General features: G+C 42.6%; 1 protein-coding gene across 9 annotated transcripts in view; it reads right to left on the bottom strand.

The window, feature by feature from the left end:
* NRXN2 (neurexin 2) overlaps positions 1-26533 on the bottom strand; it is a 2155080-nt gene that overhangs the window by 856813 nt on the left and 1271734 nt on the right. For all 9 annotated transcript variants that reach the window (XM_078660761.1, XM_078660766.1, XM_078660765.1 and 6 more), the window contains one exon: positions 652-771. In XM_078660761.1, the coding sequence (XP_078516887.1) occupies positions 652-771 (120 nt within the window). The remainder of the gene's footprint in view (positions 1-651; positions 772-26533) is intronic.

Here is a 26533-nt window from a genome sequence, read left to right as displayed (position 1 = left end):
TTCTGCCTTTGTCTTTGTGGCTTTGGGTCAAAGTTTGGTACCGCAGAATAAGTCCTGGTCCCTCAGAATGACTGGCGGTGCCCACCACCTGCACAACCTATACACTGCCTCTACAGATGTTGAGTGTCATGTCATTCTTAACAGTGTATTTCTCTTCCTAGGAGATCTGACACAAGGCTGTGTCCCGAAGGTCTCCTGCTGCGGTACAATTGTAACATCACAATGAAGAGGAATGAAAATACAGTCTGGGTGAACAGATGTGTGTATGCTCATGTCTCCAATGATATCACGTGTGTCCTCTCCGTGTTAATAAATGGACTCTACATTGACAGCGTGTGATGGCTCGTACACAATCAGAGATGTAATCCAGCGAAATCACTTGCCACTGCCGGTTAAAGGATGTTGTGAATGGTATCTCTTACCCTATTAAGGATGTCATCTCACACAAGACATGCAATGAGAGGTACAGTGATATGTCTTATGGTATCTAAGATGACAGTTCACCCTCGTTGTAAATCATGAGACCTTCTATGTTAGTAGACATTGCGAATGATGTCTGCTTGGGTATCAGATGTTGTCATCTCACACTTGGTGCCTGAAAGGAAAGCTTTCATGAGGGAAGAGGGCTCTGAGTAAATGGCTTGCAGTTACCTTCTATGGTCACATTGTCCACTGACAGCTGAAGACTCTTCCCGCGGCGGAGCACTCGTACCGTGTGCCACTCATTGTCATTCAACTTGTGACCCGCCAACAGAGTCTCCGGGCCCTTGCCTGCAACACAGGGTGAGAGATGTGAAAAAGGAAGACATGTTAAGGCTATGTAGAAGGAACGCAACTGCTCACTTACCTGCAGCAGAAGGCGGCGAGACACAAGCTAAGCACACAACAGGGCCTTTGAGGCCGGCTTACCTGCAAAAACCTTATGATCATCAAACAATATGAAAAAAAAAATCCAATCCTGATCCACAGGCACACAGCAATATCTGGAAACAGAATAGTGGCTGAGAAAATTCATCCAAACAGTATACACAACATACCCATTTTCAACAAAAACACTATCATCCAGGCCATAGAGGCTCCGGACGCCAGAGATATCGTAAACATAGCCATAGGGACCTGGAGCCGTGCATAGCAACTTCCCACTCACCTAAGCGACATCTCTGGTCACCTGAAATCTTGCTAACATGGACAAAGGTTTTGTTGCAGCATTAATTGCGAGATCTCTTATCCTAGCAAACTGGAAATCCAAGGTGGTTCCGACGATCCATCATTGGCTTATAAAAATGCAGAGAGTTCTCAAACAAGAAACAATATCTGCTAAAAGGGTAGGCTCTTCTGCCAAACTTGATAGAATCTGGCGATTTCTACATTGAATTGTTTTGCAGCCCACTTTTAGTTATGCGTTGTTTTCATTTTAATTTTCACCACAATCTATGAGTTTGATCAGTACAATTACTTATATTGAGATGGCAGATAAACTTGGAGGAGCCATATGTCAATAGGCAGTTGCTATTTTTTCTTATGGACTAATTTAAGAGAATAGACCACTCAAGATCTTTCTAAAATGCGTTTCTCCCGAGTATGGCTCAACCATGTACTCTGGTTCCAGCCCGCTCGGTATCTATAATTGTAGAGGTTAGTGAAACAGAGGCTGATGCTGCCAACAAACTGCTCTAACTAAATGTCAGCTACTTTTCAGAACATCTCAATTGGGCTTTAGTCAACCTAAATTCTAATCAAAAGTCACTGTTATCCGTAATATTCTTAGACATTTAAAATTATTCTTATGTATACTAATGGCCTTATGTAAATCACTCTCTCATCCTGGGAGGTCCCCACTACACAAAGCGGCAAATAAATTAAATGAAAATAAATAAACGATTGGTCTGCGTTTCTTGGTCCCTCTGTGTGCTTCCATGCAGCTACACTGCCGATCACCCCCAACGATGGGTACATCCGTTCTTCTTCTGCTGCTACTAAAGGAAGACACTTTCTACTGGTAAACTTTGTGCAGACCTGCCAAGCCACAGAGTGCCACCATGTGTCACACAATATCAGCTCCATTAACATGGTCATCTAGTGAGGATCCAATATCACACAATGGCAGGGACAACAGGATGGAAACCAATGCAAATATAGGATTTCCAACACGTCTTTCAAGGCTTTTTAACAGCCAATGTCCATTAAGGGATGTGAAAACCCCCCTGGACAACCTCAGCACCAGTCTCAGCAAGCTTTTTGTTTGGGGGGTGGTGGGGGGGGGGGTGGAGGTTCGTGAAGGTTAAAGGGAGAAAAGTGTATCCGGCATTTCTCAGCATGTGGCCCCACCTCCTCCTCACATGTTGATTTTTTTTAGTTGGAAGCTCTGTTATGTGTGTTTAGAATACTCCTTTGGCCTAGGGGAGTAATAAGATGTGTAGGATTCCCAGTAGGGGTACAGCCTTTTTCTAAGGGTCGGTGTGGCCTAGGCCGCATATCCTCAGGTGCTGAAGATCCTTTCGCAATTTCTTCTGCTAATATTGAGAGGGTCACGCATTCTCTTGTCCCAAATTTTTTCCTCTATGAAGAAGGTAGTTGGGCTTTCCCATTCAGGATTTGGATTGTGAAAAATGTAAATGGATCAGATGAAGTTTTGCACAGCGACAACATTTGCAACTTTGCAAATTTGAATTGTCTGTCACCTTTGCAAATCTTTGTTCTGGAAAATTTCTGCAAACAATGCTGCGAAACAATGTTCTTGTAAATTGTTTTTGCGTGAAAACTCTTCCACTAGAGAGGTTTTGTACAGGGCAGAGAGAGTATTATCTGTCTTCAGCAAAGCGCCCTGCGACAAGTTTTTACCCTGTGAAAATTATTTTGCAGGACTTCCCAACCTTTGTTGAACTTCACTTTGCAAGCAGATTTTTTAAATTAAACTTCAGAAAGGTTACTATGGATAATATTCACTGCTTCACACCTCCCTAGTCATAACTTGATGGAGACAGGAGAAGTTTGGAGTCTGATGTTTCACCCTTTTTGCAGCTGCAAAGCCTTTGGTTTGTACAATCACAGGCTTTGCGACCACAGAAAGGCAAGTTGCAATACAGAAAAGGGCACATTGAGAGTTTTCCAAAAATGAATACAAATGGAAAACAAAACATGAACTAGCACAGCCAATAGGTCTGTCAGGCTTGCAGTATGAGACTTCACTAATAAAACCATTAAAAAGCCTGCTGCAATAAAAACAACAAAAAACATCGTTTTCTGTTTAAAATGAATCAATGAAATCAGGAATTTAATGAGTGATGACTCTGTGTCCTTTTGATATCTAATATACCAAATGCCATCGCTCCACATGAGATCAAATGATTATCCAACCAGGTAATGGTATGAGGTAAAAGCGAAATACTATTCTGGATGGAGCCAAAGCCCAGTACACGTACATTTTAAAGAATTAGTAACAATAGATCCTGCAGAGAGATCAGACCTGAAGGTGACCAATCTATCTCCCGCCTACATTTTACAAACAACAAACACTACCACTTCACAAGTCACCCATTCTCTAGGATAAAATCACCCATATTCTCAGAAATCTCCAGGTTACTGAAGCAACCTTAACAAATTTCTACATTTTCACGACAGTATACGAAACTGAGAAGAGTAATTTCAACTAGTCAGTGTGATCGATAGCAATCCAAGCAAACAGGGTTAAAACTCGTTGACCTAGGGTAGAAAAGTAACAACATGAGGGTTAAAAAAAATCATACTTGTGTGGAATTGACCCCCAAAAAAGGAAAGATGCATAATCAGCTACAAGTACACTATCCAGGGATACGCATATTTTTTCTGATTATTTGGACAATCATATCTATTAGTTAATAGGCTTCTCCTTGGTTGCAGAACAGGAATAAAGACAGAGGTAGTAATGAAAGCACCAGAAAATGGGGGGCAATTAAAAAAAGATGTAAAAGATGACCAAACAAGAATTGATCAGGTTTCTGTTAGAGAAATTACATTATTTGAGAATTGGATGGTACAAAATTTAGGGACCCAGAGTACCCATAGTGTAGTGTAGGTGTGGGGCGAGTGCAAATAACAAGGGTAGAGCTCCCAAGTTTCCCAGTTTCATGCATGCATGGCTCTTTCAATCTAGGTTTCTGCTTTGCTTCCTGGGATTTGCAGTCCTAGTTTTAGAATGGGAAATAGAGGCTTAAACTTTCAGATGTTCTGATAGAAGTGGAATGTTAAATTACTATCCCCCAGTGATCAAAAGGCAAAATGACACGCAACATTGGGGCGAAATGTTGAATGAAAAACAAACTTGTGGGATGCTTATAGGATCGAAAACACGGACTGGACAACTGTTAGAAGAAATTTACATTGTATGGGATGCCTAAGTTACAGAGAGGTGCACATTAGAATCAGACCCTGCTGATCAATTTGGTAATTCACTGAATAAGCAGTGTGAGACACTGCTGCTCAATGATCAGATCAAATATTCTAAACGCCAAGCGAGTTTCTAGGGACTTCCAAACCTAGGACTGTATTGAAATACAGGTCAGTGATCCAGAAGTGAGAAATTGTTTATTGACACTTGATTTAAGATCTGTCCCCTCAATGACTCAAAAAGTCTGCTTAAATCTGGGCCACCAATAGAGGTGGTATGATTGATTTGATTTGATTGATTTTATAATTTATACAGCGCACGAATGCCCGGGAGCATCTTGGCAGTGGTATGAGCAAACCTGTCATCCTGCTGTGTAGTAATACCCTGACGCCAGCTAAGGTTTGTGAAGACTATTGAATAATTCAAGTACATCAAACAGAAAACCTACAGCCTGAGTTTAAAGATGCCAATTAATATCCTGCTCCAATAGAAATTAGAACATTGGAATGTTGAGCGCTCCATTGTAAACAATAGAGTGCTAAGGGCTTCTACTGGCTGGTAGAAGCCTGGAGAGCAACATTCCAATGTTGTTTTGCATTCACAGCTTCTGCTGTGAACAAAGGCCTATCAGAGCCCAAGGGGATTTAAACCCTCTCGGGCTACAAGAGGCCTTTGAGTTAAGTAACTACAACATTCTGCCCTCTGCAGAGTAACGTTCTAATACCCTTAAAGCCTTCCTAGCGGGCTCTACCGGCCATTAAAGGCCCACTCCCTTATTACAGACCTTCGGCTCGGGCCTTTAACGCTGGAGCAGGCCTTTAATGGCCGTAGAGCCCGCTAGGTCGGGCTCTAAGGCTTTATAACAGAAACGCCTAGCCCTCCTTTTATTATGCCCTCACAGGACACCCATAACTCCCTTGGCATTACCCTTTACGATACTGTCATTTAACACAGCGGGCTTAAGCATAAAAAAGAATATCCCAGTTGGGTGTCATATTTTACTATTCATGAAATATGTTTGTTGCAAGAGAATCAGGCTACTGCTTCAATATGCCTAGATGGGCATTCTATCCATAACATTGAAGCCATTGCACCTGCTAAAGAATATCCTTCAGGAGGACTTGCAATCTGGGTCAGGGTATCTATTGACAGGGCAACTACTAATGTTGACTGTGGGAGTGGATATATCTAAAATCTTACAATCAAGTGTCAAACAAGTTATGCCTGTTCAATGTATACAGTAGGGGCATAAGTTACTTTAAGGAATTATCATTTCTCATGCATATGATTAGACTATGCAACAAGCACAAAGGTTGCTAAGTCATGTATTTGCTGCTGAAAATGTTAATACTACATACAAACCAATTGTATTGATTCAATATATCACTAAGAGAGACAGCAACTGGACCATTTCTCAAGTAGCAGCCCTTGCTCTAATGAGAACAAATGTAATGGCTTTTCAACTTTCCTCACTTATTGTAGAACACGGTCTTTCTACCTGCACTGGCTGCATACACTCTGACTCTCTCGCTCGACTGATTTTCAAGAAAGGCAGGTGGACAAGCTATATTGAATTCAACTTGATACATGTCAATTGTTAACATAATATCATAGATTTTGAAGTCATCACTATACCTAAAAGGGACCATGAATCTTCAGTGCTTAAACTAAAGCGGGAACATTTTTATTAAATTGTATCGCAATTTCTTATTTAACTCCCATAACACTCATTGCATTGTGTAAAATAATCGTAAAAGGGCGGAGTGGGACTCTATAATAGATCAGAATCTTTACCTTCTATTAACAGAGTAATGACTTTCATTCTGGAGATCATTTTCCAAAAACTCTCTAAATTAACCTGTAATTCCGATTTACACCGGCTAGTGTTCTAAAAGCCAGCTCATTGTTTCATAAAGGTTGTCAGAAAGGAAAAACGGGGGTTGGCACAGTAGGACCTGTCCAGTGTTCAAGTAAGCTTTGCCAAGTGCTCTCCAATGAGGCAAGAGAAAAAATACAGAGGATGTGAGGAAAGCTCACAACATAGTCTTGAGAGACACAAGGGAGGCGGGACATGAAACAATAAGCTGACTTATTCACTGCAGTCAGATCACAAGATATTCCTGAGTTTTGACATAATGTTGGCCACAGATGTCTCTGCATTTCATGCCTTCCAGAGAGCCACATCTCTCCATCGTTTTTCTTTGCTGTGTGCAGTGAGTGTGGTAGTCTATCTCCTGTAAGTAATAATTATAAATATAATAAATGGGGTCGCTTGTAGGGCTGTCCTGGTTACCGTTCCCTTGTACAAAAGTAATGAGAGCTGTTCTTTCACAATAGTTGGGGGAACTGGACAAAGTCCCAGGGGGTATCTTTAAATCGGAGCTCGAGGTGTGTGTGTTGGTCCATGTAGAATGCAGTAGCAAATGGAGTCGCACAGGGGCATCGATTCTACGCTCTTGGTAGGGTGCAGAAATTATTCCCGTTCCTAAAAATAGCTGTTACAGTGATCCAGGGAATAATAGGCCAATCAGCCTGGTTGATAAGATTCAAAAGATATTTTCAAAAATGGGGATGACCCAATTAAAAGAGTGGATTAATTTTGCAAATGTGTTTACACACCATCTAGTGTGCATTAAGGATTATTGTAATTGTATTGTAATTGCATTTATATAGTGCTTACTACCTCTCACGAGGTGTCAAAGCGCTTTTTCGGCGAGTAGCACGCTACTCCACGACCCATAGAGGATTAGTGTTGAATTAGTATAGTGAAACATGCAAGTACATTTTAAGTGGTGGATATGTTAGTCAGTTATTTGGATTTGGAATGATAGCAGAAGGATATAGGAGGAAAAAAGTTCGTATTTATATAGCGCTTGTTACCCCTGATGGGGTGTTGAAGCACGCTACTCCGGAAGCCCATAAAGGATTAGTGGTGAATTAGTATGGTGAAATATGAAAGAAATCTCAGTGGTGGATATTAGTTATTTGGAGTGAGAAGGATAGTGGAAGGATAAAAGGGGAAGAAAGGTTTGCATTCATATAGCACTTGTTACCCCTGATGGGGTGTTGAAGCATGCTACACCAGGACCCATAAAGGATTAGTGGTGAATTAGTATAGTTGAATATGGAACTTGAGAAGTGAACATGTTAGTCTGTTATTTTGATTGAAAAGGATAGCGGAGGGATAAAAGTGAAGGATTTTTTTTGTTTTTAGGTCTTAGCAGTGAATGTATGTCATTACATCGCATACTAATACCACGCATGCCATTACAAGGCGGGTATTACTACGCGATGTCAATGACATCGCATGCCATTACAACGCATACTTTTACCACGAGTATGCCTTTACCACGCATGCCATTACAACGCAAAGGCATGCGTGGTAAAGCTATACTCGTGGTAAAAGTATGCAAGGTAAGTGACAACCCTACCCCTACATGTACACAACACACTACTCCCACCCCTACACTACCCTAAACTCTAAAACACTACTACGCTACCCACACTACTCCCACCCCTACACTACCCTAAACCCTAAAACACTACTACGCTACCCACACTACTCCCACCCCTAAACTACCCTAAACCCTAAAACACTACTACGCTACCCACACTACTCCCACCCCTACACTACCCTAAACCCTAAAACACTACTACGCTACCCACACTACTCCCACCCCTACACTACCCTTAACCCTAAAACACTACTACGCTACCCACACTACTCCCACCCCTACACTACCCTAAACCCTAAAACACTACTACGCTACCCACACTACTCCCACCCCTACACTACCCTAAACCCTAAAACACTACTACACTACCCACACTACTCCCACCCCAACACTGCTCTAATACACAACAATAAACAAACACTCAACACTACACTACCCTAAAACCTAAATCACTGCACTACATAAACATTACACTACCCTCCCTAATACACTACACTAAACAAACACGACAACACGACAACACACACTAAAACGTTTTTTAAAAAACACACACAACACAAACATTACCACACTGCATTTAAACTACCCAAAACCCTACAAAAGTAACCCCCACCCCATGCACAAACCCCCTTACCTCTCTACTCTCCAGTGTCGCCGTCGGATCCTGCTTCCTCCTTCCTGCTTGCTTCACGTAGTTGTGAGGAAACAGCCTAAGTTTCTTCACAACGACGTGGATAGCCACCCCGCCGCCGCCATTACACATTACATTGCATGCGTTGTAAAAGCGCATGCGATGTAATGGTATGCGTGGTTTTACCAAGCGTTGTAACATCGCATGCGTTGTAATGCATGCGATGTAAAGGCAACGGTAGTCAGACAAAATATCGAAATTAAAATATCGATATACAATAATATCGATGTTTTAATATCGATGGTATAGTATATCGATGTGCCATAATATCGACAGACAGAATATCGAGATTAAGGTATGTATGTTAGTAATATCGAATTTTGTTGTTTAGTGTTATGTATTTTATTTTGTTGTTTATATGTTTGCTAAATATGTTTAGAAATGTATGTTTGAAAATTAGTAATTTTGTTAACATTTTGCGTTTTAGTATTAGAGCGGGTTGTGGGTTTATAGGGGAATAGGGTGGGAAGTAATTTAATAATAATTAATTAATTAATATATGTTTGTAAATATTTTTAATTAATAATTAATTGGTAATTAATTAATATTAATTAGTTAATTAATTAATATAATTTTTTACATATTTTTAATTAATAATTAATTGGTAATTAATTAATATTAATTAGTTAATTAATTAATATATGTTTGTAAATATTTTTAATTAATAATTAATTGGTAATTAATTAATATTAATTAGTTTTTTAATTAATATAAGTTTGTACATATTTTTAATTAATAATTAATTGGTAATTAAATAATGTTAATTAATTTTGGGTAAAGGAGTATTTTTAGGGTTCAGGGTCAGTTTTCAGTTCTTGGGTAAAGGGGTATTTTTGGGGTTCAGGGTCAGTTTTCAGTTTTTGGGTAAAGGGGTATTTTTAGGGTTCAGGGTCAGTTTTCAGTTTTTGGGTAAAGGGGTATTTTTAGGGTTCAGGGTCAGTTTTCAGTTTTTGGGTAAAGGGGTATTTTTAGGGTTCAGGGTCAGTTTTCAGTTTTTGGGTAAAGGGGTATTTTTAGGGTTCAGGGTCAGTTTTCAGTTTTTGGGTAAAGGGGTATTTTTAGGGTTCAGGGTCAGTTTTCAGTTTTTGGGTAAAGGGGTATTTTTAGGGTTCAGGGTCAGTTTTCAGTTCTTGGGTAAAGGGGTATTTTTAGGGTTCAGGGTCAGTTTTCAGTTTTTGGGTAAAGGGGTATTTTTAGGGTTCAGGGTCAGTTTTGGGTTTTTGGGGTACAGGGGTATTTTTAGGGTTCAGGGTCAGTTTTGGGTTTTTGGGGTACAGGCGTACAGGGTAAAAATAAAATAAATTTAAATTTAATTTAAATCAATTAAATGAAATTAAAAAAAATAAAATTACATTAAATTATTACGTTTTTAATTTATTTTAAATGTATATGTATTACTTTTAATTTTTTAATTATGTTTTAATGTTTTTATTTAATATTTGTTAAATTATATGTATTTTAACATTATTTTTACATTATTATTAATACATTTAAAAAAACGATATTTTTATTTTCGATATTTTTGTACTACGATATTAAAATTTTCGATATTTTTGTACTTACCTTTATGAAGATATGACTCCGATATTTTTGATTTCGATATTTTTGTGTCGATATTTTTGTATGTCGATATTCTGTCTGTCGATATTATGTCATACAACCAAAGGCAACGCGTGGTAAAACCCGCGTTGTAATGGCTGTTCCCCCTTAGCAGTAGGAGGAGGCTTTTGGGTGAGTAACAAGGAGTTTTGGAGGGGAGGAGTCAGAGGGAAGAGTTTAGAAAGGTTTGTTTTGGGGGATAGGTATAATAGAAAGAGGTGTCAGATGATACAAGGAGGAGTAAAGTAGGAGAGAGTCAAGAAAGGGTTATTTTGGGGATCATAGTAGTGGTATGGGGTTTGGGATGAATGAGAGTGGATCTAGAGGATATATTGATAGATGTATAGGCTGAGAAATAGGGTAGTGCATTGGACATGCTAAATTAGAAGAAAGTGATAAATATATAGATCAATAAGTACCTTATGTTTGTGGATGTGGATGGTGTGGGCTGGGTATTTCTAAATGGGTAAATGGGAAGCATTTCTGGCCCTGGCCCTGGCCCTGGTCAGTCTTGAACAGGCTCAAACAGGCAGCAGCCCTTGTCCTCTCCGCCCTTAGTCTCTCTGCCCGGGCTGAGATACCCCAACCCTGGCCTTTTAAAGCCCTAGTAATCAGATGACCCCTTCAGCCAATGGGAACCCTAGCCCTAACACTATTCAATCACAACACTAGCCCTAAAATCTAGAACCAATTGGAGACCAGGACCTTACAGCCAGTCTTAGCCCTAGTCCAAGCACCCAATCAGTTCAAAAACCCTGATCTCTACGTCCAATAGAGGCCCTATCCCTACCAGTAGTCCCAACCCAAGTCCAAGCAACCAATGGTACAGGAAGCCCTAGTCCCTCCTTCTAATAGAAAGCCTAAACCTACTCTTAGTCCCACAACTAGTCCAGCAACCAATCACACCAGAAGCCCTAATCACTACTTCCAATTAAAGGTCTAACCCTAGCCCTAGTCTCACCCTACTTCCAACAACCAATAACATAGGGAGCCTTAGTCTCTACTTCCAATAGAAATCCTAACCCCAGCCCTATTCCCAACCCTACATTGATTGAATCACAGACCCAGAAACCAATCAGAACCCTAAAATACCCAACCAATGAGGACACTAACCCTAATCCAATAGAAACACCAGATACAACCACCAATCAGTGTACACATGTACCAACCACTAGCAGACCATATAAGGTCCTGGCGACCTCACACAAGGTATGCTGGCCAGGGAGTTGGAAGCTGCTTCTCCTGTTCAGAATGTCCTAGGAGACAGACAGGCTCAGTCCACACTTTGGACTTCTGCAGGTAAAGGCCTCACTAACTTGAAATCTAACAATACTGTTTGAATAACACTTTACACCCTCTCCTGGCCATAAAACGAAGTGCACAGTCCCTAGTAAACACAGTTTAAACAGCTCACAGAAGTACCCTCTGATGTAGAATATCCCTGTTGCTTGGGGGGCTGGTTTCACTGGCTTGTGAACACAAAATGGTGGCTGGGGGTGCACTGTTTTAACATACAGGTCTTAGCACAGAGGAGAAATGTGGAGGGAAAACTGAATTGTCAACAGGAAGGAGAGTGATAAACTACAGAGTTTGGACTGCAAATCCCACAATTCAACACAATAAGTGGAAGCAATCATGAGCAGGGAAAACCACAAGTTTAAAACACAAAACAGGTCTTGCAGAACGCAATACTTGATACTTATGCTAAACTCAAATTTTCACCTTCCTCACCCTCCACCCCCTTTTCCCATGGCATAACCTCTTACACATAAACCCCAAAGTGTCCACCATTTATTCCCGTATAATGATATCCCCTAGGATCCAAGACAAAACAAAAGTGGAATTCTCATGGGAAGCCAATCTGGGAATGAATTGGCCTATCTCTTTTTGGAATAGAATTTGGACGAAACTTAGGAAATCATCCAGAGCCGCCAGTGCAACACAAACACTCTTCTTTATTTATAATAGATTGTTTCTTACCCCCACGTACTTATATAAAATACACAACACAAATCTCAACACTTGCTGGACATGTTCCCAGGATGACGCCGATCTCCATCATATGCTTTTCACATGTCCACATGTTCTTACATTTTGGAAACAGGTCTGGCACCAAATCAACACTATATTTCATACCACAATTCCCCTCTCCCCCACAAACATTTTCATAGGTAGTTTAACACTAGACTGGAAAATGATTCAATCCCAGCTTCCACTTATTGATTTGTTAATAGCTGTAGCTTTCCAGCAAATCATCTAAAAACTGGAAGCATTCCTCTAAATTGTCCTATCTAGCTTGGTGGTATGCTGTATGTCACAATCATCACCTTGATACAGCACGCGTTCATCCTATCTCTCTTGCTATTAAACGTTCTAACCTTTGGGGCCCTTTCATACAAATTCTAGATGATACTGTGAAGAAAACTTCTTTACCTGCTCCCTCACAGCAAGAAGTTATCAAGCCTCCTCGACCTCCTATTGTTTGTCTATAATTATGCTTGATTTTTCATTTTCTATAATGTTTTTTTGATTGTGTATTTTTTACATATATTGCTATTTAAGATTTCTGTGAACCTTTGTTTTCATACCATCTTTTATAGTATCCTTTTACCATTTTAGTGGATATTATGTATTATTATTATTCTTTACTGCACCTTTATGTATCTATGCATTAACAAATAACCGCATATACGAAGTATTGTTCTTATGATCATATTAATCTTTTCAATAAACCTTTTCTTGAACTTAAAAACACAAAACAGGTGATAAAATATGCAATCACAGGCAGGTTAAAACTACAATTTTAAACTGTAACAACCACAGGCAAAGACAGTAATCACAGAAAGGGAAAATCGTTTTTAACAACTTTTATTTTGAGGAAGAGACAGCACTAGTCTGTCTCCTTAGCACTTCCTGGAATCTGCTCACTGCAATCTGGGGCACAGGAAGGCTGCAACTCACAAGATGGAGGAGAATGATTTGGGGTGCACCCAGCAAAGCCTTAAGGGGCCTGGGCAAGTGAGAGGGGAGGACTCAGAGTTGTCTGGTAGCTGAATAGCCAATAGTCTGCTGGCCTGGAGGTGGGGGCTGGGGAGCTGCTTCTCCTGTTCAGAATCTCTTAGGAGACAGACAGGCTCAATCCACACTTTGGACTTCTGCAGGTAAAGGCCTCACTATCTTGAAATCTAATTATAGCAGTACAACTGATCAGGCCTTCCGCTTCTACTACTCATATGGAAGTGCTTGCTGAATCTTGGCCCTGAATGTGGCTTTTGTTGATTTAAAGTATGCATTTTACTCCGTTGTATGTCACTTGTTGGGGCAATTTCTTTATGACATGGGCACACCAATACATCTTTTGAACCTGACCATTGAGTTTCTTGAGTATCCAAAGACTTCCTTCATTGATTCATCTGGGGATTATAAATAAAACAAATAAAAAAACTGAGGCTGTTTTAATGTGAGTGCAGAGTCTGGTTATTTGCTGCCCTGGACATTATAGGGATGTCCATTCTGAAATGTTGACTATTAAAATAGCCCAAAATATGCATTGGCTCTTGTATGAACATTCATACTTTGAAAGACTAGGTCTTCTGCACTGCTGGAATGCCCCTGAACTCATAACTACTATTATTGTCAGAGTTTTCAAAAACATTCATTGTGTCTCAGTGGATCGGAGTAGAATGTTGGGAAGCACTCATGGTTGCCTTGCTGCACTCAGAACCCCAAGTTCAACACATTACATTATAATGAGCCATTATATTGAGCTAAAGCCTGCAAAATTATTATTTTTGAAATTCTGATTAGGGATTCTAATCTTACCAAGCTTTACTCTTAAATTGTCTTGTATCCAGCTGTCATTATATTTCTGTTTCAGGTTACAGATGGTTATTTTCTGTTTTTCTGACTACCTTTACCATAAGTAAAGGAAGAAATGGATAAACGAGGCCTTCGGGAACATCGTGGCCCACCGAATGGTGAAATCAGATACCTTCCTTCCCCTGTTTTTTGCTCTGTCCCATTATTTACTCAATGCTTGGCTAAGTAGATCGACAAATCTAGCAATTGTGCTATAAAATGGCGTCCAGTCTTACAACTATAGAAGATGGAATTTTATAGACTGATTTAACTTTTAATGTTCACTTTTTGCTTGATTTTTTAGAAAATGTAATGAATTACAATTATTTGGGCTGCAATCACATTTTTGCATACTACATGATAACCTGATGGTAAGTAGTCTTAAGGTCTGGTTCCATTGTTATTGTTGCACTTTATGCAAATGTTGAATTTTTTTAAATGTTTTTTTAAGATTTTAATGTTTTATGTAATCAATGTGATGTTTATGGGAATATATCCCAAAATAAACTTTGTGACACAAACATGATCACATTTCTGAGCGTTTATGACTTCGAGAACAAAAAAATGGAAGCCCATTTTCACGTATCGCACCAGAAATAACATTCCTGACTTCTTTTTTCTTTTTAATTCCAAAAGCAAAATGATGGTAGTAGTAAGATTTGAGTAGATCCCTACTATGGGCCAGTGGTGGCTGACACAGATAAGGAGTGGGGGCGGGTGGAGGGGGCCAGGGGAATGTGCGTTGGTGGTGGGGGGGGGTTAAAAATAAATGTTGAAAAAAATGAAAGACTTACCTGGTGCTGCTGGCCGCCTTGAGCTGTTTCTGGTCGCAGCAGTCCCTGGGACTGCATCACAGACTTCTCATCCAATCCCCACACTGCTCTCAAGCAGCATAGGGATTGGCCTGGGCGGTTTGGATTAACGTTCGCTCAGGCACAGGGAGTCTGTGCTGTTTCTCCAACTGCACTGTGGAATACAGCTGGGTTGGAGAAACCTAAGTGCGCATGTCAGTTTGGCCAGCCTGAGACGACCGGCCAAACTGACATGTGCACTTAAAAGCACACCTACCACTCCTCCTCCCTGTCCCCGCCCCTCCCTGCACATGCTGGCTCAACCAGCAGCTGAACAATAAAACAATAGTTAAATATTGCTTTATTTTTTTGCTGCTGGCTCTGTGCCACAGGGGCAACACTCCTCCACCATTGTGGAGGAGCCACCGCTACTCTGGGCATAGTGCGTGAAGACTGGGACTCATGGATTCTTCAAACAGGGAGAAAATGTCCTTCTTCAATCTTAAGACTAGTTATAAATCTGTAAGTCATCATAAAACAGATTAACATCTGTGAAAGTAACTACATTCTGGCTTCACGGTTTCTTCAGCAAGTAAAAACTTCCAAAACATGACTGAACTGTAGAATAGCTATGAGACAGCTAAACAGGAATGCTGTGATGAACAATTTATGCTATGGTATCCATGTACTAACGGGACTATTACTCCCAATAGGCCCATTACTTCGCTCCCTCTGTACTTGAGTTCCTCATTAGGACACGCTGTTGCGGTCCTTTCTATCGGCTTGTCAGTCTCAGCCTGATGTTAAGCTCTGACCCCGTTATGGCTCTATTCACCACCTTGTTGCACCTTCCTTTAGGCTCCCTAGACCGCTTCTCCCCTTCACTCCACATCCGATCACCGACCCTGGCATGGCCATGGTATTCACCAACTTAGACTCCTCAGTCTTAGCATCTCTCACGTTAAATATTAGTTATAACGTCTCTCCACTGATTGCATCTCGTTCCATCGGGACTGATTGCATTCGCTCTAGTAGTCTCATCGGATTTTCACTTTTTCATTCCTGAGAGATCCTTCATTTGGATTCACCTTGTCACCCACAGCAACATGGTATTTGTCAATTTGCCATTACTGATCAATCTATTTTCTTTTTTCCTTTTCCCATTAATGTTTTACAGGCCATTTTACTCAGGCATGTAATACAATGTCCCGATGATGACCCCACAATTGTTCAAAAGGGACCGAAACGCCGTCGACTCTCTGTACTCTGTAAACCCTACTGTACCAGTCTTTAATTATGTGTATTATGTGTATATTGATGCTTGCCTTATTTTTAATGTACGATATGCAAGCATTCGTTCTGCCTGAGCATTTGTTTTTATTTTTGTTTTACATTACGTTGGATGCAGGACTGTGTCCCACTTTATTTTGTGCAAATACTTTAAATACTAAATCAATCCTGTCTGGCTGGACAGCTTGAAATACAGTACTGATTCTGAGTCATCTTTCCTTGCTTCTATCGTCCTTGTTAGGGACCAGTGTGTCTAAAACATGGTATCCATGTAAGACAAAAACAATCAATTGTAGTGAAACAAAGGCCCGATGAGCACGATCGACTGGTCTGGGCTAGGAGAGATAGCATGTCCCATTCTGTGCTGCTCTTACCTTAATGGACAGCGACAGTGACAACCAAAGGTGATGGAATCCTCAGGCACTAGACCTTTCTGGAGCAACAGAACAAGAAGACTTTTTTAATCAATGTTTAGTGAGCCTCCTGCCGAGCTGTCACGATGCGCACAGGACGAGGAAGCCCTAGGCAGCGGAGGCGCACAGCATGGGATTCAACATCAGGGAGACGAGCATCCACAGACAAGTCTCGCCTGAATGACGGGCAAAAAAAATCTAAAGAATCTGGGAAAATTATTTTGAGTTACAGAAAATCCAACTGAAAAATAATATTCCGGAGAGAGAAACACGAGCAGCTTGGAGCCACCGGGCTCGGCCCTGGGCTCTCCGTGCAGATGAAATTTCATCACCAGTTCAAGTGAATCAAAGTCAAAGCTAAATATTTCAAAAAGACATTCAGAGAGATCCCTGTAAAGGTGGTGTACTACAGCTTATTCCACAAAATGGAAAATCCCACAAGAAATTACAAATAAATTGGTTAAAGGAGATGCATTTCAGAGGTAGGCAATCACAAAGAAGGACTTAAGGGTCCTGCCTGCAAGGATTTTTCACATAAATAAGCAAAATTCAAACCATGAAGTAATTCTGGGGCCTCTTTACTTATCTTTTTAACACTGAATTTAGTTTATATACAATAAGTGAACAGTGGACACAGAAGGGCGTTTTAACTTTTAACTGATTTTTAGGATTTGTGTGAGGGAAATTTTAATTCTAAACTGATCTAGTGAGTAGAGGTCTCCCAATTGTCATGTCTTAAAAGGCAGACCTAACTAAATATAACCAAAAGCGTAATATTCTGAGCATGTTTGCGTAACAAGCTCTGAATTCTGCTTTGAAAGTAATCACGAAGAGGGCATAAAGTGCCACTTAAATTAGTGTGACTGTGTCCCATACAAACACGGAATTGGCCTTATGTGAATATAAAAAGCAGCCAACAACCGCATGTAAATTGCTTCCAAATTCACCAATCACTTGTTTCTATGAGACCCATGAAATAGCTCCACTGTAATCCAATAAGCTAATCTTGTATGAGACAAGCGTTTTCCCATGAGGCATGCAATTTCCCTCACACTAATCATTAAGTTACAGGCACACGCTCCATAAAATGTGCCCTGGTGAACAATGTATTTGATCCCACGTAAAACATGATTTAATCTCAGCACGCACACAGAAACACACAGTCACCCAAATGAAACTACACATCATGAAATTATCCCTATAAAGAGGCGAAAATCTACCACAAGAAATGGAATTGTCTCTATCGCCTCTATAAAGTTACACATGTACATCATGATATTGCACCGTATACGCCACGAAATAGCCACAAAAGAGTCATGAAATTGCAACCATAGAAAACTTGGAACAATATTTTCACCACTGGAGCCAAGAAATAGCCCCATGACGTGCCAGGAATTTGCTCTAAATGCCATACGAACACCTGTGAACTGCCTTCTCATCAGCATGTGGAAGGGATATAAACATATCCGCAACTACCACAAATGACAAGGAAATTGTTCATAGGCAGTAAAGTAACCCTTCTCTATAGAGATGAGATGGTCAAACTCCAGAGAGGGTATAGTATTGCAGTTTTTTAAGAGGAGGAGAAAGCATTAGGCCTACATCACACCTCAAGCAGAGATCTAAATTTGCCCCATGTCAAGTCTGAGTATCCCACACATTCCTGATGTTCTTTGCATCCTAGTACTTGTAGTCCAGTGTTACCAACTACAATAGCAAACCCTAAAGCAGTAGAGTGTGAAAAGAAAAGAGGACTAGATGAACGTCTCGTACCTTAGTGGGTGGACCTTTACATCCTCGTATAAAAGACTAGTGCTTCAACTGGTTGACAAGTTTTCTTGTGGAAAGTGTGGAATCTGAGATCAAATGGTAGAGCCATGACCCTCAGGGTGGTGGGAGTCTTTTCTCCACCACCGTGATTGGACTACTGCCCACCATATTTTGAGATCTGTCAGCCCTGTGGAGAGCACAGCTGCTCCTCTGAAGGGAGCCACTTTCTTTCTCCCTCAAGGTGGGGTCATTTTCCAGTTTTTTCTGTTCAAGAGCACCCAGGATTCTCAGGTGGTCCCAAATAGAACAAAAGTACATCAGACCATCCACTCTAACTAGGGAAGTTGGCCTGATGTACCTATACTGATGACCGCAACTCGACTGGGTTCCGGCGTAGGATTTCAGTCAGCAGAGCCTTGAGGCACTGTCATCCGAAGCACGATAGTCTGCCTGACTCTAACTAGTCACAGGCAGACCAACAGTCGGCAGACAAGGCACTCCGCTCTATGAGGCAGAGAACGCAGTCTGCCAAACCAGGGACATCTTAAGGATTTTGGGGGCCCGAACCAGTTTCAGCTCTTTCATGCCGTTTTGCCGGGTCACTAACATATCCCACTATTCAAATGCTGCTCCTTCCTCTGAAGAAGTGCATACACCGGGCAATACTAATGCCATTTACATAAGCAGGTTCAGAAATTATGGGGCATATTTATGTGGGGTTTACGTCACCCTTGCGCTACGCAAAGGGGTGCGAGGGCGACGCAAAACCGAAGTAGGATTTATCAAGCCGTGTAACGCCACCTTGCGTGACTCTGGGTGGCTTGATAATTCCAGGTTAACGCTGCACAAAATGCTGTGTTGCATTGCTCTGCCCGAAGGAGGTGTTCCATGGCCGGAGCATGGGTGTTCACACGTATTCATGCATGGATTTTGGCACAATCCCAGATTTACCATCATTGGTACACCTGGGAATGCGTCAAATTGCTCCCCCCCCCCCCCCATGAGAGGTGTAACAAGGAGAAATATCTTCGAATCTCTTTGTTACTTCCTCAATCTGAAGCACACATAGAAAGAGAAAAATGACTCAGATGATGGGTTTTTTGCAGGAAAGGGTCCCTTCTGGCACAAAAATAATCCTGCTTACAGTGCTGGCACTTTGCAACAAGGTGCAAGGGTGCCCGCGTTGGCGCTAGGTGGCTCTTTGTGCACCAGCACTGGGAAATGACAGAAATGTGCCGTATTATATGAAATATGGCGCATTCCTGTCCTTTCCGTATCACACAGTGCAGCGCACAAAGGTGACTTTCTGCGCTGTGTGATAATTTCCTTAATATGCCCCTGACTTTCTATAACACTAGATCCTCCTGTCTTGGAAAGAGGGGATAACATGAGAGAGGTTCTCTGAATGCTGACAGAGGAGTCTTGGTGAGATTAGGGCTCCAGGTCCTAACTCAACTGAAGGCACTAATCTTAAGTGAAGAACAGATTAGGGCACGCTAATTTGCAATTAAAAAGATCAGTGATTGGGCATTCAATATTCCTTGCCCGTGGCCTTGTATGCGAGATAAGACCAAGCACAGATAAATCATTTTTCATGGAAGTCGCCTTCGATGCTGATGTTTCAGTTTTTTACTTTTCACTCAGGTGGTCACCCACTTCTCTTTTGACATGTTAAAGGTGGAATGGTGGAAGCAAATGATGTGAGACTGGGTTTCTGCTGTGCTGTTATTTTAGGATACTTGTAGGCATGTAACTTGTAAAGGCATGTACTTGGAGATGTGTTATGATGCCTTAGAACCCGCTTCCTCAATGGAGGCATAATGTTGACACTTTTTAGTCTGATTTTGATTGGGATTATAGAGATTGAGCATGGACAATTGGCAAGAGGCGAGAAGATGCTAAGCAGGTCCCACCCCAAGATGTTACATTGCTCTAGTGTTTGCCCAACAGTTATGTGTCATTTACTAACATTGACAACACTGGTATAATTTGTCACACCAATGCATTTACATTGAATTGGATTGAATTAAAAAGATTTACATTTCATTAAATGAATTAAAGTAACTTGAATTGAACTAAAAAAGGTTTTAAATGATTTGATATTATGGATTACAATGAACGGAATTTAGGAACATTAAAATGGATCAACATAAATTCAATTCATTTGAAACCCAGCTTCACATGAGGCACCTGTGTTAGATTAGGACCCATGGCTTCCTGTCCCTCCCAAGTCATCTATCCCCCAAAAAAAGACCTGATTAACTTCATCTCCCCAGTCTGGAGTAGAAGTGAACCTTTGAGTGCAGTTGGCCTCTCACTGGTGCATTTGTGAACATTGAATGAGGATAAGACAGGAAGCCACACTGACCTCACTTTGATCATTTAACCTCATCGCTGCTAGAGAGTTCCCCCTGCTGTGCTGGACAGCAATAAAAACGGGTGTGGTCATGACGAGCTCAGCTCGTCATGAGCACCTGAGAGGTATATGCCATGACGAGCTGAGCTCGTCATGAGCATGGAAGGGGTTGAGATGATGAGGGAAGACAGACTCCAGGGAAGGTGCAGGGTCACCTACCCCATTGACAACTTCAAGCAGGTAAACCTAACAATAATAGTGTCACTAAACCGAAAAGGATGCCTGTAGCTCATTCTGGGGTGGTGGTAAAGTCTGATTCCTAGCATCTACCGAGTGACAGCACCTGCAGAGAGCTGGGCGTCTACCTAGCTAATATGCAGCAAGCTTAGCTGGGTGGGGCCAGTCACTGGCAGAGATGCTTGAAGAGAGGAGGCAAACGGCCCAGTCACCAAGAAGCACTGCATTTGTAACCCAAGGCTTGCACAGCAGGGGCCAGATGTAGGAGTCCAAATACCGGTCGGTAACGGCCGATTTCGGCCGTTACCGACCGGTATTTGGGTATTGTAATGTAGGGGGCTTAAAAATTACAGAACCGGTATATTTACCGATTCGGTAAAATACAGAATCTGTAAATATACCGATTCTGTAATTCAATATGTAGGTGGCACAGTTTACAGTGCCACAGGCCCTTAGAAAATCGTTATTTACCACCCAATACTATTGGGTGGTAAATTACGAATTTCTGTGTACATGCACATCTGTGCATGTACACCTGTGCCATGTGACACACATACATGCCCTCAGGGCATGTATGTGTGCCACATGGCACACAAGCCAGAAACAGGGGTGCAACAGGGTGTCAAAGTGACACCCTGTCCCCCTTGTAAAATCGGTAATTTTACCGATTCGGTAATTACCGAATCGGTATTTGCTATTGAATCCTATGGGCTTCAAGGCCCATAGGAATCAATGGCAAATACTGATTCGGTAATTACCGAATCTGTAATTACCGAATCTTACTGATTCTGTATTTTTACCGATTTTTTTTCCTACACAGCAATTACAGATTAGTAAATACCGAATCGGTAAAATTCGGTATTTACCATTCGGTAATTTGCTATTACCTACATCTAGCCCCAGATGAGCAGGAGTCTACAATCCACTGCAAAAAAGGAATGACAAACATTAAATGTGCTTTGGTTCTACCACTGCACCAACCAAACCTATTGACATCATACACAAAAAACCAAAAATCAAATCAGAAAAATCAGCTTTAAAATGTCGTTTTGTTATGTTGTACAAATATTGGCCTTTTGCCATGCTTTTTGCTTGTTTTTTTTTTTTCCAGTACAAATTGTACTTCCAGTGGCACTTAAGCGGGGGTGGTGTTGACACATAGTTATTTATTATCCTGGCCTGTCTGCAGATCCGCAGACAAAAGTTCTTACAAAAAAACTAAATTAAGAAAAACCCATAACAAAAGTCAGATATGAAAAGTTCATCATTGCAAAGAATTGAAGAGAAAAAAAGAGTGAAAGAGAGAGGGGGCATGAAGGAAGAGTGGAAGGAAGAACTATGAAAATAAGGTAGAAACTGAGATAAGAAGGAAGGGTCAAAAGGATGAAAGGATGGATGTAAGTAAAAAAAGGACTGATAAATAAAAGGGTAAACAATATTTTCATGTGTGGGTGAAAGAAAGTGGCTGGAATGATAAAAGGCGGTCAAAATGGTTGGTTGGATGAAAGGATGGATTGGGGAATTGATTAAAGAACGGATGAATTGGTAGATGTATGAAAACGAATAGATGAATGGATGGGCATAAGGATGGGCGACTGGTTGAAAGTGTGAGTGGAAGAACGGAAAGAAGAATGCAATGATGAAAGGATAGGTAGATGCAATGGTGAAAGGATGGATGGAAGTATGAAATATGGCTAGATTGATGGATAGATGCATGAAATGCTTAAGGGACGGAGAAACAGATGGACAGAAGGTTGGATGAAGGGACCTCATCTAGAGTGGGTATGGCTTCCTCTCTACGCTCATCTGACGATGTTTGAGGTAAGAATTAAAGTGGGGGTATTTTATTTTCTGGCTACTCCCTTGTGTACTTGTTTTGGGTTTTAGACTTAGCAACATTGCCGAGGTACGCATAATACGGTCCCTTCCGAGTGCTGAAGATGGAGCAAAAGAATATGCAGTGCTCAGAAGACACCTAACAGTTGAAGATTGATCTACACAGCAATATCCAGCAGAACACACGGGCTCCTAAAATCTATGCTGCTAACACTTAAGGCATGCCATGACGGTACCGCACTGCCGCAAAGATAAAAGCGGGTGTTGGGTCCCATGGCAGCATCCTCTCCAAAGCAACACTGTTTACAAAGCACTCTACACAAGGAGAGCAGCAAGGAGGGAGGCATGGCTTGGAGCCAATGAAGTAGGCAGAACTAACCTGTCCAGTGCCATCCTGATGACATGCGACAGACTGGAGGGGCCCTGACATAGCCCTAAGGGCCCCACAGCACCCACGGATGCCACTGATGCACTACAGATAGGCCTCCAGATGACGTTTCGGGGGCCGGCCATAACAATCAGAGTGGTGAGGCAGAAGAGACAAAATGTTGGCGCAACTTCCTGCTATGCCGCGGACCCCATCGTCATTGAAGGACCCTGCTCTCGAGAGCCAGGGGCAGCAGAAGAGTGGTCAGAGGCTGAGGGGTGTGGGCTACTAGATGGCGGTGAGCAGCTGGAGAGTGTGGCTGCCCAGGGGACCTCTGCATGGTGGCTCGTGGAACTGGCCAAGACCTGAGCGGACAAGTGGCGAGGTGGCTAGCCACTGACAGTGGGAGTGCTTGTGGGTACTTATGGTCACCATTCCCACTGCGAGGTACTAGGTTCTGTGACTTCACCTGGGCAGCTGTATGTCACGGGGAAACTTCGCCCTGGGTCGCAGTCAGCGGTGTGACGCCTGCGGCTGCACGGTGGCCATGATTCCCTCCCCGTGCTAATGGCCCCTAATACTTCACAGGGGCAGCCTGCATTCTGAAGTGGAATAGACTTGCCTGTTGGCCTGCAACAAGTCCTGGATCCGTGGCATAGGGGGAGGAGGGGTGGCTCGGGTCACGGTGGGCAGTATGGTGCCTGCCACGGCCTGGGACTCCCATTCCAAACTGTTAGACTGTGGAGATTTTCAATGTGATCTGCCCCCTAGAGGAGAGAGCCCTTTCACCACCACGAGGGCCACCTGAAATAGTTCTCCACTGAGACTGGGAGAGTGGGCGGTGGAGGGCTGGGCTCAGATAACACGGCACAGGCCTGGTGTGACCTGGGAAAATGGAAGATCGGCATAGTGGCACGGCCCGTGGAGCGATAGTGAGAGAACAGCAACAGATTACTTGTGGGGCTGGGCAGCCTGCCGCTGCATAGGGAGCCAAACCTCACTATTGGATCACCACAAAGCTGACATAATTATGAGTTCCCCTGCTCCACAGGGGATCGCTCAGCATAGCCCTTATCTTCGGCTGGCCAGCTGGGCCGCAGCGAGACTCACTTGATGCTAGGGTGGACCCAGAGCCAAGCAATTCACAGGGGAGTGGAGACAGGGTGATTGGAGGACTGAGGGCTGCAGAGCAAGCTGGTAGTGGTACTACTAAGTAGTGGTAGGAGATAGTGCGCCGGACCATGAGCGGCGTAGGGGCGCTCGTTGCCCTATTAGGTGTTCCGTCATCCTAGACTGCTACATTGCTGTGCACTGCTGACTGGTCCTAGAGATAGTCTGGTGGGACCAACTACGTCTTGTCTCCACTGGCGGTGTCTGCCTGAGAGTGGCTCGCAGACAGTCTGGTGAGCTGTGCTGCTAAGTTGGTCGATAGTGGAGATCGACTTAGCCTACTGGGGAAAAGCTGGGGATAGATACAGCCCTATATGGTGTAGAGCAAGCAGCCCGGACCATGGAACTGTGCTTTTTGGAGACCCTGTCACGTGCAGCCAGGAGGTGAGGTCCTACCTACACGAGGAGTGCTGACCCCTGCACTCACAGCCGTGTCAGAATGGGGCGCGGACATGGGATAAGCTGCTGCCCTAGCCCTGGGGCAGGAAAGTTAATCTCATACATGCTGCACCCATGACACTGAGTAGCCCCTTCCTCTGGTGACAGACACCACGAAATTACTATGGTGGAAATACGGCGAGGGAGAATCAAGCAGGGTAGGAAGCTCGGCGATACACCGGACGACTAGGCCTGAGGTGCTGCCGGCTTACACACACCCACTCCACTGCGAAAGAGTGGGGCTGCACTACATTGTATTCCACTGCTGACAGTGGGTCCACGTCATCCTCACCACCATGGGGAAAGCAACCCGAAGGAAAGATTAGAACATTACTGGGTCACCTCAGGAAGAAGCAGGGGAAATATAGGAGTACAGCAGGGCGTGATGAGGGAGCGAGTCAGGACCCCCTCACACCACTACCACTCCCAAACCTCACAGCTGAAGAGGTGGAGACGCTAGGTGAGGTGTTGTAAATAGATTAAGTAGGCAGCAAGACATGTCTTCAGTTACTAAGATGGATTTATTAAGTTACAAGATAAGATAAGAGAGCAGAGCAGTAAAACCCCACAGCTGACCAGACCGACTGCCAAGGGCAGAATCCCCACACATCAGATAGAACACACTTAGGTACTATGGGAGATAGAGAAGGTAGGAACACTAAGAAAGGACTACAGACACCAAGTAAGAATATACAACACATCTTCTCCCCTTACAAACGAAACACAAATGAAAGACTCAAACACATAGTAAGAGTTAAAGCATGGAGAAACACTGTGCTTTGCACGCGTGGGTTCGTATCCCATCCTCGTCGCCAAAATGTTGTAAATAGATTAAGTCGGCAGCAAGACACGTCTTCAGTTACTAAGATGGATTTATTAAGTTACAAGATAAGAATAGAGAGCAGAGCAGTAAAACCCCACAGCTGACTAGACCAACTGCCAAGGGTAGAATCCCCACACAACAGATAGAACACACTTAGGTACTATGGGAGATAGAGAAGGTAGGACACTAAGAAAGGACTACAGACACCAAGTAAGAATATACAACATGAGGCTGTCAACATACATGAAATAAGGGGAGCTATCCAGGGCCTAGCAAGGGGTTAAACTCTGGGTGCAGATGGGCTCATGGTGGAGTTCTATGCCACATACATAGAGGAGCTGGCCCCTAAACTCATGGAGCTGTATGAGGCAGCTAGATTAGCAGGGTACCTCCCCAACACTACACAGGAGGCCCTGGTGGTCCACTCCTAAAGTCTGGTAAACAACCATATGACTGTAGAGCTCATCGGCTGCTGTTGATGCTCAACCTAGATTTCAAAATACTGAGCGGAATATGGGCCTCAAGACTCTTCCTGTACATAACTAAACTGGTACGTCCTGACGCAACACAGCGATCAATATACAGCGTATTATATTGATACTGGAAGCTTATGACTATTACAGTGGGGGTGTGGCTGTGTTCTCAATAGAAATAGTAAAGGCTTTCGAGAGGCTCGAATGGAGCTTCTTATAAGAGGTAATAGAGCGAATGATATTGGGAGAAGGATTCTTGGCATGGGTTAGATTGCTATATGCAGACCCTCTGGCTAGGGTCCGGACGGGCCAAACAATATTGGATCATTGATTTTCGAGTTAGCCATGGAACCTCTGGCCAGCCTAGCCTGAACTGGTAGTCGATATCAGGCTATAGGGATAGGGGCACATCGCCATCATATAGGATGTATGCGGATGACCTGTTGCTGTTCCTTCGCAATGTAGGAGACGATTTGGAGGAAGTTTGGAGAATGATGCAGGAGTTTGGAGCCCTCTATGGTGTAAAAGTCAATTGGCAAAAATCTAGATTGTCCCCGACCGAGGGGGGACGCGACCCACTGGAGGGACTGCGTCACTGCT

Source organism: Lissotriton helveticus, chromosome 9 (genome assembly GCF_964261635.1).
Source record: "Lissotriton helveticus chromosome 9, aLisHel1.1, whole genome shotgun sequence".
NCBI classification, from domain to species: Eukaryota; Metazoa; Chordata; class Amphibia; order Caudata; family Salamandridae; genus Lissotriton; species Lissotriton helveticus.
Note: the sequence above shows the minus strand (reverse complement) of the source record. Positions and strands in the feature narration are given on the sequence as shown.